Here is a 12462-nt window from a genome sequence, read left to right on the forward strand (position 1 = left end):
AGTTTTCTAGGCCCTCCTCAATACCTAGAAATTGAAAAAGACTCCAAAACACCTTCTCTGACTACTTCTGGTTCTCTTTTGTCTCTTCCCCAGACCTCTAGTTGTACATACTGCATGTGCCTCACTTAACAAACATGCCTGAGTTATGATGGTTATCTTTTTAACCCAAGCTAGAAGCGCCTTGAGGAAAGCTCCAAGTCTTAAATGTGTTTTATTAACTAAGTCAACACCTTCCAACATGCTAAGTGAATAGTTTCTGTTTAATAAATATTATTTTGTTTGCTTTCTTCCTTTATTTCTTTATTTCCAATAAAACAATATTAACTTTTAAATATTATATTTAAAAGTTAGATTCAAAACATTTAAAACTTTTAAAATAAAAGTCAATATTTTAAATCATAACTAGGATTGGCATTCTGTATTTGGAGGCCAAATATGGCAAAAAACAAGCATGAATTATATCGACTTTGAAGTTGGGGTAAAGAATGCAAAATAGAATGAAGGAGCAGCTTTTTACTTTGCTATTTTGTAATATATCTAACAACCCTTTATTGAGCACATACTTTAATAACCAACATTTGATGTACTTACTATGTGCCACATGTTTTATGTACATTATGTCATTTAATCCTCACAAATACGCCATAAGATATTTACTGTTATTATTTCTAATCACGTAGAAGAAAGTGGCCTCAGATGTTAGTTCACACTGTCTAATAAGTGACAGAGCCAAGTTTGAGCCCAGGTTATCTGACTTCAAAGTCTGTGAACTTAATCATTATGGGATTGTGTTAGGAACTGTGCTAAGACTTGGAGATCTATGAGACAAGGTCCCTGCCTTCATGGAGCTAATATTCAGGTATAGGAGAAAGATCCAGAAACATAATTACAATGAAAGTGATTAGTATATTAGAATGATGACCAAAATGATCAGTGTAACATTGGAAGTATGTTCAAGAAAAATGAGATGCTGAACTATTACAAGTACCCTAGTGATAGTTGGATATTTATAATTAAAAAGACTCACTGAAATTTTAGAGATAAAGTCCAGGAATCTTCTTTTGAATGTAGTTGTTTCCACCTGTGCTATATAGGGGCTTTAGCTTTGAACCCATCCTCTCTACCTAGTCTAGACTTGAGATATGGTAACCACTGCCCTGATCATTCTTCATAAAATGGTGTTTCCATCCTTCTTCTCCCCCTCACCCCCCGCAACCCAGATTATATTTTTGAACTGCACATTACATATCTGGCTCATGTGCAAACTCTGCAGTTCCTGCTACAGCTTAAAAGAGCTCAGTCTTCAGAGCCAGCCAAGGGGAGTAGATTTCAACTGTGAAATGCACTAGTCCATAAAAGTGGCAATTACACAGGCACATTGCTTTCTTTAGAACTTGATTTGGTAGCTGCTTGTGCCATTTTGTTTTTAAATGTATGGTCACAATGATGGATTCACTGCCTACTGTAAACATTTTCTGGGAAAAAAGCCAAACCTTTTCCAGTTGAAGACACAAATAACACTGTGCAAACTGTCAGTTTCACTGTGCCTTTGCAGGCCTGACCTTACTGCCACGTACCAGTCCTCCAACTCACTAGCCACCCAAGGGGCTGTTAAGAGCCAGAATTTCCTCTAGACTGTCTATTGCTTTGAAATTGCAGTTTGTTGTGATGGTACCTTATTGAGCCTTGATAAGTGTTCCACCTTGCAGACCCGAGGGGAAGCTGCAGCCAGCCAGCTGATTTTATATCACTATCCTGAACTTAAGGAAGAAAAGGGCATAGTGCTGATGACTGCAGAAATGGATTCCACATTTCTGGTAAGAATTAACTTGTAAAACTCTTTGGATTTACCTCGTGGCACTGAAGGTATTACTCTTCTGCCAAAGCTCATGAGAGAGAAAATTTCAAAGAGCTACATATACCTTGTTTCTTACTTATTTTAAAGTTGACAGTAAAGTTGTCTTGCTCAAGATCTTCTAATTTGAAGTTAGTACAGATCCTCAATCATTTATTCACAATTCTGAAACCCATGGGCTCTGAGAACAAAATGTTTTTGTTCTCATTTGGTCACAAAACCTTATGTAAGCTTGAACTCATTTGGTAACTGAATCTTTAAACTGACGTGAAACTATTTATATAACTAATCCCACTTGGTGTGGAGTATTATGCATTTTACTAGAGAAATAATGTGTTTGAGTATGGGGAGTCACATAATATACAGTTATACAGTATCTATACCTATTATCTTTCTAAAATTCAATAATTCTGAATGTAAGACACATCAGGCCCTAAGGGTTTCAGATAAGGGATTGTAGACAAGTAAATGGCTTCTTAATTTTAGGAAAGAGTTGTATGGAAGCCTAGGATAGCTCTCAATATTTTATCTTCCTTCATACTGTTCATTTATACAACATTCATCATTTATAGTGTTTTTATTTCCTCCTTTTCCCATTCCTAGATGAGAATCACTGAGATAGAGCATTGACCATATGCTCATAGTTAATGATGCCCACTGTGTTCTCTCTGCACATCCAGGTGCCAGGAGCAGTGTTGTGATTACTGTACATTGTCTGTCTAGTCCTTGTTCATTTCAGTCACATTTATCTGGCAGAGGTTAAGTTCAGAATGTCCCCAAACAGTGGACACTTCCTCCCAACAGTCTTCATTACAGCACCTACTTATTTTTTCTCTTTCTCTTACCAGCCGCATAGGGAGAAAGAAGTGATATCACTCAGCTGATATCTCACAGTAGCAGTAACCCACAAACCTAGGACATAGTGAGGATTCTACTTCCCTATTATTCTTGAAGCTATTCAGTACCATCTCTCCCATTCTTCCTTCCACATTAACCCTTCCATTCATCACATTCAACTGAAAGTTAGCCAAAATTCTATCCAAGAATATGGAATTGCCATTAACTGAGATAGGCAAGATTGCAGGAGGAATAGGCTTAATAGGAAAATCAGGAGCTCACTTTTCGATGTATTAAATCTGAGATGCCTATTAGATATGCAAGTAGTAAGCAATTAGATATATGAGCCTGGACTTCATGGGAGAGGTCCAGGCTGGAGATATAAATATGGGAGTTGTCAGCATACAGATTGTACTTAAAACCATGGGACTGAAGGAAGTCACCAAGGAAGTAAGTAAAAATAGAGAAGAGATGAGATCTAAGAACTGAGAGAGGGGTCTCCATCCCTAGAGAGATGAAGAAGCATCAGCAAAAATTAAGAAGGAATGGCCGCGAGGTAAAAGGAAAATTAAGATGGTAGAATGCCCTGGAAGCTAAAATTGAATGTTTCAAGGAATAGGGACTGCTCAACTCACCAAATCTCCCTTGTTTATTAGGGCAAATGAGATTAGGACTGAGAATTTACTGATTTCACAAACATGGAAGTCACTGGGGGCCTTATAAAAGCAGTTTCATGAAAGTGTGATTGGAGTAGATTTAAGAGAGGATGGAAAGAGAAACTACAAAGAATCAGCATAGAAACTCTTTCAAGGGGCATTTCTATAAAGGGAAGGAGAGAATGGGGTATTAGCTGGAGGTGGAGAAGTGCGCCCAAGGGTATCTTTTGTTTCAAATATGAGAAAGATAACATATTTGTATGCTGATGGGAAAGGTCCAGTTGAGGCTGGGCACAGTGGCTCACGCTTGTAATCCCAGCATTTTGGGAGGTCACAAGGTGGGTGGATCGCTTGAGCTCAGGAGTTTGAGACCAGCCTGGCCAACGTGGTGAAACCCTGTGTCTACAAAAAATAAAAAAATTAGCCAGGCATGGTGGCATGCACCTTGTAATCTCAGCTGCTCGGAAGGCTGAGGTAGGAGGATCACTTAAGCCCCAGCAGCAAAGGTTGCAGTGAGCTGAGATTGCACCATTGCACTCCAGCCTGAGCGACAGACCCAGACCCTGTCTCAAAAAGTAAAATAAAATAAAATAAAATAAAATAAAGATCCAGTAGAGAGGGAAATGTTGATGATACAGGAGAAAGCGGGGAGAAGTGATATTTTAGAGTGGGCAAGTCTGGTAATGAGGGGTTGATCTTTACCAGGAATATGACAGCAGGAGAGAAGCCAGAGTGTAAGGACACTGATATAATTAGATGGATGGAGGTAGTGGTATAAGTTTCCTACAGATTGTTCAGTGAAAAGAAAGAAAAGTTCTCATCAGCTGAAAGCAAGGTTGGAAAAATGTTGGACATTTGAGTCAAAAAGAGGAAGTACAAAATTGTTGTCTAGGACAAGCGTCAGCAAACTACAGCCTTTGGGCCAAATCCAGCCCACTGCTTGTTGTTATAACGCCCACGAGTTAAGAATGTTTTCTACCTCTTTAAATGATTAGGGGGAAAAACTCTTTTTTTTTTTTTTTTTTTTTTTTTTGAGACAGAGTCTCGCTGTGTCGGCCAGGCTGGAGTGCAGTGACACAATCTCAGCTCACTGCAGCCTCCACCTCCCAGGCTCAAGCAGTTCTCCTGCCTCAGCCTCAAGCAGTTCTCCTGCCTCAGCCTCCTGAGTAGCTGAGATTACAGGCATGTGCCACCACACCCGCCTAATTTTTGTATTTTTAGTAGAGACCAGGTTTCACCATGTTGGCCAGGCCGGTCTCGAACTCCTGACCTCAGGTAATCGACCCACCTCGTCCTTCCAAAGTGCTGGGATTACAGGCATGAGCCACCACGCCGGGCCAAAAACTCTTTATTCTTAAAGAAATACAGAAATTATTTAATAACAAAAACTATTATTAAAGAAAAATAGTATTTCAAGTTTTATTAGAACACAGCCATATTCATTTATTTACATATTATCTATGGCCTGAAGGAAGTTAAAGGTGAATGCAAATGAATGATTATTCACCATGGAATGGAAGCTGGGTAATGAGGAAAGTGAAAATATAAGGGAAGTTAGAGACAGTAAGAATTATGAGTCCTAATGGGTTGTGGGAGTTGGAAGTGAGCTGAAGAGATAGGAAATAATTTGATCTTGCGAGTGAGTGACAATATAGAAGATTGTACTATATTTTCTGGTCTTCGGCAAAGCACAGCATCTAATCATATTAAAAGTGGATCCTAGAGGTCAGAGGAGGCCCATTCTGCTGTTTGCCATTTTTACCACCTCACTCTGGTGGTCTCAAACTGCTGCTCAGTTCTCATCATTGTTAAAATTTGCTTCCTGGCCTTTTAACATTTGACAGCATACAAGACAATACATATTTGCCTTGTATAAATCAACTTGACTGTGAGGTTCCGATGTAGTATAGAACCAGACATGTTAGAACTTGTTGTACATGACTTAGAGAAGAGAAACTTAGAAGTATAACATGAATATATGATCCCCTGTATACTCATGCATGAACTGTGCACTTTAGGCATAGTATTTCCAACTATGGTAAAGCATTAACGTCAAATGAATAGAAATACATGGAAACTAGAGATTTCTTCTGAACTAACTTTAATGCTAAAAACTAATGGAATATTTAAAAACCTAGCTTTATTTGGCTCCACATCTATGTCAATAGATGATTTCACTGAAATGCAATAAGTGCTAGTATAGACATGCAGAAGTTTCTAGGGATAGAGAGTGGAGTGGTATCCCTGGCCCAAAGGGAGTAATATTTCCTGGAGATGACACCCAGACTGAACCTTCAAAGAGCAGTTCAGCCTAATAAAGAAGGGAGAAATGTTTCCGACAGAGGGAATAGCATAAGTAAATGCTGAGAGACATAAAATGACTTGGAGTATTGTAAAGAGTTTGGTATCACTCTTGTGTGTTTGTGTGTGTGTGTGTTTGTGTGTATGTAAGGTTTGGTGGTTTGTGTTTAGAGATTTGGCTTTACCCTGAGGGCATGAAAAGAGTCATTAAAGGGTTTGAACAGAGAAGAACCCATAAAGAGATGGATTTTAAGACCTAGCCTATTAATTATTAACCTTAATTATTTGCTTCCTAAACATTCTGTAGTTCAAGTCTAGTCAGTATGATAATTTAGAAGTCAGTTGCAATAGTCTGCACAAGAAGTGGTGAAAACTTGAACTACAGCAGTGGTAGTAGAGATGGAGGAAAGAGAACGACCCCAGGAATATGTAGGGAATAAAATAGGCAGGACTTGGTGCGTTGATTGTAGATTTGAAAATTGAAAGAGAGGGAGGAATCAAGTTTGTTAAAATACCTCTTTATTGAGCAGCACAGGGAGTTAGTATGTTTATCTTATTGGGTCTTTGAAAAGGAGGAGACTGTTGCTTCATGTTGAAAGCCAAGAGAATAAAAGGCAGGGGGAGAATAAGGGCTGGTGGGGGTTGCCTTTCTGTAACCCTCCATGAGAGGGCTCTGTCTCTCTCTGTGTCTTATCTTCCTATCCTACTCACCATACTAGTGGTCTTCAAAAACTTCTTTTTTTTTTTTTTTTTTTTGGAGACAGAGTCTTGCTCTTTTCGCCAAGGCTGGAGTGCAGTGGCTGGATCTCAGCTCACTGCAAGCTCTGCCTCCTGGGTTCACGCCATTCTCCTGCCTCAGCCTCCCGAGTAGCTGGGACTACAGGCACCCACCACCAGGCCCGGCTAATTTTGTTTGTGTATTTGTAGTAGAGATGGGGTTTCACCGTGTTAGCCAGGATGGTCCCCATCTCCTGACCTCGTGATCCGCCCGCCTCGGCCTCCCAAAGTGCTGGGATTATAGGCGTGAGCCACCATGCCCGGCCCAAACTTCTTTTTAAAGTAGTAGGAGGACCCCTTTATCCAAACAAAATCTTACTATGTAAAACCCCAGGATATGACAGCTAAAACAGGTGAAGGGACCTGAGGCACCTCCACAGAGCCCCTAGGACTCTACAGAATAGTTTGAACAGCAGTGTTCTAGGGTGAACACAGCTGAACTTATTCCTACCTTCCCACCCCAAGCTTCAGATAAAAGTTGATGTCAGAGGCCCTGTAGCCAGGGGCTGAGAGAGTGGTGGTATCCTCAGATTATAGCAGTGCACTTGCTTCAGAAATGATTTGCTCTTGAGGCATGTGTGAATTTAAGAAAGATAAAATGGATGAAGTAGTTATTGGCCTTCATCAATCTTAATTATCTTGCCCTACCAGAAACAGCAGGATGAATTGGGGGGAATACCAGCCAGGGAGTCTAGAGATCTAGTCCTGGCTGTGACCTTGGCTGGCCACTTGACCTTGAGCTCATCCCTGAACCTCATCTGCCTTGGTTTCCTAGCCTATTAAATGAGAACTGGGTGATCTCTGAGGTCCCTTCTAGCTCTAAAATTCTATTAATTTGAAGTAGCCAGCTTTTTGGGAAAAGGTTTTTGATTGAAGATGCAGTCTCAGAGATTAGTGCCTGCTCATGAGAAATGTCCTGAAAGTCCCACAGAGGGAATAGAGGTGGAGCATAGCCCATGTTATTTATAAACCCGTCTTCATCATTCCCTAGCTAGACATAGCACACTTTTGGCAGTAAGTTTTTAGTGGGAATTTTCCATGACCTTTTGGGGTTTAATTTTGGCCATATGAACACGGTGATAATGGACGAGTACCTCTGACCAACTAGAACTGCAGAATGTATAGCAAAAGTAAGAGTTGTCAGAGGTGACTCTTTTGCAAAGTTTGAGAGTGTAGCCCGTGTTCTAACCCCTATCTCTGTCATTTTTTAATTTTTATTTTTAGAGATAGAGTCTTCCTCTGTTACCCAGGCTGGAGTGTACTGGCATGACCATAGCTCAGTGCAGCCTCAAACTCCTGGGCTCAAGCGATCCTCCTGCCTGAGCCTCCCGAGTAGCTAGGACTACAGGCTCATGCCACCACATCTGGCTAATTTCTCTGCCTCTGTCATGTACAGCGGCCTGCTCACCATTTCTCTGCTACTGCCCTTCTCTTCCCTGGGCCTTTGCTGATGTATTAGTTATAAATGGCTGCATAACAAATTGTACAAAACCTAGTGGCTTAAAACGACAAACCTTTATGACCTCGCAGTTTCTGTAGTAGCAGCTTAGCTGAGTGGTTCTGGCTCAGAGTCTCACAAGGTTGCTGTCAAGATGTTATCTAGGGGTATAGTCATCCAAAGGTTGATTGGGCTTAAGCGTCCGCATCCAGCCCCGCTCACATGGCTCTTGGCGGGGGCCTCATGTCTTCGTCATGTTTCTCCATAGGGCTGCACGAATGTCCTCACTACATGGCAACTGACTTTTCCCAGAGCAAGAAAATTAGCAAGAGAGAAGTTAAAACCTTTATGGCTTGATAGCAGAAGTCATTCTCCATCATTTTTCATTTTTTCATAGTCTTTTTTTTTTTAAGGGGCTCACTACATTACCCAGACAGGCTCAAGCAATCCTCCTACCTCAGCCTCCTGAGTAGCTGGGACTACAGGCTCACACCAATGCCCCCAACCATCTTGTCATAGTCTACTTGTTAGAAGGAAGTCATTGGGTATAGCCCTCACTCAAGGAAAGGGAAATTAGGCTCCATCAAAGGGAGGAGTATCATAAAATTTGTGGGCAAATTTTAAAACCATCACAGCTGGCTCTGGGAGTACTTTTCTGACCAAGGTAGTATCATAACAGGTTTTATTCAAGTGTATATCTGGTTAGTCAAGAACTTAGTTTTCACTCACAAACTGGTTCTTAGAATTGGGTAACTATTGCTGTCTTATTTCCCCCTTGAGATATATTTAACAGTTATTAGGGAACTGGATGAAGAGGAATAATGTGAACATGTACATTAATTTATTCAGTAAACATTCACCAGATGTCACTCTGCAGAGATATAAAACAAACCACGGTCTATGTCTTTGAGGAATTTGTACTAGGGAAAATAGACAAGAAAAGGAAAAATACAATACAGTGTGATAAATACTATGACAGTGGTAAGCACAGGATGATTTGGTACACAGAAAAGAGGCACCTAACCAAGACTAGGGACGTCGAAGTTAAGGAAACTTTCTGGAAGTGGTGACTCCTGGGCGAGGGCCCCCACCCACCACACAACTCAGACAAGAGCTTTGTGGCCCTGTGCAAGAAGGACCTCATTATTCTTTTTACCTTACAGAATGTTGCTGAGGCACAGTGCATCGCCAACCAAGTTCAGCTCTTCTATGCTACTGATCGGAAAGAGACCTACGGGTTAGTGGAGACCTTTAACCTCAGACCAAATGAGTTCAAATATATGTCTGTCATCGCTGAATTGGAGCAAAGCGGACTTGGAGCAGAACTGAAATGTGCCCAGAACCAAAATAAGACTTAGAACTGTACAGGTTGGCCCTTCACCTAGTTGACTCAGCCCTCGATAGTCTAGAGCCCACCCCCTCCTCAGGAACTCAAGAGCTCAGCATTTATAATGAGCAGTTGGTAATGAGTTGCCCTATGTGCTTGTCGCAAGCAGTCACAGAGATGAGCCCTATTACTTGATATTCAGGAACAAAGGTACCTGAACATTCTGATAATTATCGCAGCATACTTGAGGTTTCCTTTTTTAAGTGTTCGAGGTTATAACAAGAGACAGCCAAGGACCTACAAGACAGTTGACTTGATTTTGCACAGTGTAACAGCACAGTTGCATTCTGGCCACTTTGACCTTATAGCTCCCAAATGATGAGTTTGTCATCTTTATGAACTCATGACAGGATAATAAGCTTGAAGACCTGCTGTAGTTAGATATGGGCTTTAATGCTTCCCATGCACCGGTCAGCTGGACAAAAGCATAAGCCAAACATCCTGTTTAAACTGTAGATTAACCAGATATTCCCATCAGGATAAAGACTTCATCTAGATGATGCCCCCCAGAGATGCCTTTAGTGTAGCTGGCTTGGGGTATCAGCAAATTTCAGGTATAGTTAGATAAACAGGTACAGGGCCTACATACTATTAAACCATAGTTTGTGGCACCCGCTTTTCTAACTCCACCTGTTAGAAGCTATGTGTTTGAAGGAATGAATCAGTGCAGTGTAAATAAAATGCTTTTGTAAGGAGAAGATTAATCCAGGTTTGCATGATTTTTTAAAAAACAACTCTAAACATGATACGAAAAAGTGAGTGAAAGCAAATGTTCCCAGATTGGATGTGGGGAAAATATAGCAATAATTTTTTTTTTAAGTCTGGCTTACAATGTTTGTTATACAAAATAATGAAACCGGAGTTATGTACTGTCCATAGTGTCAGGGCTATGGGCTGATTTGATCAAAACTCATCTTGGGACTGAACAATTGCTTGGAACGCCAGAAATAAGAAAGTTGTTCTCCAGAGCTGGAAACCCATCTTTCATTTGTAGTGTCACTGTTGTGGTTCCAAGCTCAGTGATAGGAACGGACGGTGGTTACACACCAGCCTTCTGAACCCAAGGCCCCCAGTATTGTTGTCAGCTGCCTTTACTATGGCATTTCTTTCTCTTTCTTTTTTTCCTGAGATGAAGTCTCGCTCTGTCTTGCCCAGGCTGGAGTACAGTAGCACGATCTCAGCTCGCTGCAACCTCTACCTCCCTGGTTCAAGTGATTCTCCTGCCTCAGCCTCCTGAGGAGTTAGGATTACAGGCGCTTGCCACCATACCTGGCTTATTTTTGTATTGTTGTAGAGACAGGGTTTCCCTTTGTTGGCCAGGCTGGTCTCGAACTCCTGGCCTCAAGTGATCCACCACCTTGGCCTCCCAAAGTGCGGGGATTACAGGTGTGAGCCACCGCACCTGGCCTGACATTTCTTTATTGATCTAACATGCTCCACTCTGCTGCTCCTGCCTAAGATCTGGTTATATGACACTGAATGTGGTGAGTGGGAATTTAAGCAGTATTTGCAGTTTGTGTGTGTGTGTGTTTTCTTCCTTCCAGAAGAATTTTTATAGGTTGGGCCTGTCCCTAAGCTCTTTAAATAGGATGGACATCCCACTGTTCTCTGAGCTGTGTCTATTTTGTTGCACCTTTGAGTCTATGTATTGAGAGAGACAGATAGTATTTTTAAACCAGGGAAGCTGCTATCCTTTCACTATTTCTCTAAAGGTTGAGCCGTTAACTAATGCAAATTCTGGACCTGCTTCTGGTCCTGGCAGTTTATCTTTTGAGAAACTTGAGTCTTATCTGTCCTGCCATTTTCATTAAATGCCTTCTGACCTTCTGAATGTTTTGGGTCCCAAGAATTTTTGACATCAGATGGGGTTGTTTTTATTGGTATCCAGTTATGTTTGCTTGTCTTTCCAGATGGACCCAGTTATTAGCCATACATAGTACATTGTTACACCTCCACCAGCGGGTAAGGAAATGATGGAAAAAGGAGTAAGAAATGGCCATTCGTTTTAATCATTCCTCCTGGATTTGCCCTCAGTCCCCAACTGCCAAGTAGGATGTGTCCATGGATAAATATGTTGGGCATGACTAAAGTACCATGTAGCTGTTCTTTATATTTATTTACCTAGAAAGATCTGGCAAATAACTCAAAGAAAATTGTACCATTTAATTAGTAAATTTGTCCACTAGTGCTAGCATGGTGTTATAGAAAGTGGACAGGCTTTAGAGTTAAGTGAATCTGGGTTCATATGTTAGTGTTGCTATTCATTAGCTCTATACTGTTGAACAAATTGCTTAAACTATCTAATTCTGGGGTTTTTTTTCCATCTAAAATAGGGATAATAATATCTACCTCATAGGATTATTGTGAGAATTAAATTAACTTCACTACAGTAGAAAATATCAACTACCATCCTTTTCTCTACTTCCCTTGCCCCTCGTTAAACACTAATACAAGTTATCATTTCAGATGTGTAGATCATTATTTATTCCAGTTAAAAGAACAAACTTTATCTCATCAGTTCTGAAACTTTAAGATGCAGTAGCATCACCTAAAGTGCTTTTAAAATGCAGATTCTCAGGCCTCAACCGTACACCACCCCCCCCACACATGCACTAAATCAGGAATGTGTGCAGAAGGTACTGGGAATCTACTTGTTAATATGTGCTCCAGATGATTCTGATGTAGGTAATTAGCCAGCCACACTTTGAGAACCATTGCCTTATTTATTCTTTACAAAAATGTACATTGCCAGGTCTTTCTTTCCTGTGGATGCTAACTATAGGATATTTAGGTTCCTCTGTTCTTTGTCTCCCATAGTGGCCCCCTTTGCAAACTCCAAATACATTATATTTATTTATTCTTGTGTCTTTTTTCCCCCACTAGACTGTGAGCTCCTTGAGGGCCAGGATTTATCTCTGTTTGCAGTGCCAAGGACATGGCCTGGACCATAGAAGATACTCAGTTTTTTGTTGAATAAATAGGTAATATGGATTTCAACCAAAACATTGTCTTGTGTATGTACCTACATGTAAATACTGTAGATTTAAAAGAATCTCTTAATACACATAGATCGAGAACTTGTTGAGTAGAAATATTTGCAAACCAAGATACCAAGTTATACACAGTCTCTGTACCTCACCTAATCCACTGGCATTACCTTGGTGGACCATTACACAGTACAACTTAACAGTTGCTCACAGAGCATCTATTC

At 40.7% G+C, this 12462-nt stretch overlaps 1 protein-coding gene across 2 annotated transcripts in view; it reads left to right on the forward strand.

The window, feature by feature from the left end:
• The window catches only part of ATPAF1 (ATP synthase mitochondrial F1 complex assembly factor 1), a 34716-nt gene extending 22462 nt beyond the window's left edge, over positions 1-12254 (forward strand). For both annotated transcript variants that reach the window (XM_054489082.1, XM_054489090.2), the window contains 2 exons: positions 1710-1817; positions 9028-12254. In XM_054489082.1, coding sequence (XP_054345057.1) covers positions 1710-1817; positions 9028-9222 — 303 coding nt within the window. In that variant the 3' untranslated portion in view covers positions 9223-12254. The remainder of the gene's footprint in view (positions 1-1709; positions 1818-9027) is intronic.
• The last annotated feature ends 208 nt before the right edge of the window (positions 12255-12462 follow it).

Source organism: Pongo pygmaeus, chromosome 1 (assembly GCF_028885625.2).
Source record: "Pongo pygmaeus isolate AG05252 chromosome 1, NHGRI_mPonPyg2-v2.0_pri, whole genome shotgun sequence".
In the NCBI taxonomy this organism is placed as follows: Eukaryota; Metazoa; Chordata; class Mammalia; order Primates; family Hominidae; genus Pongo; species Pongo pygmaeus.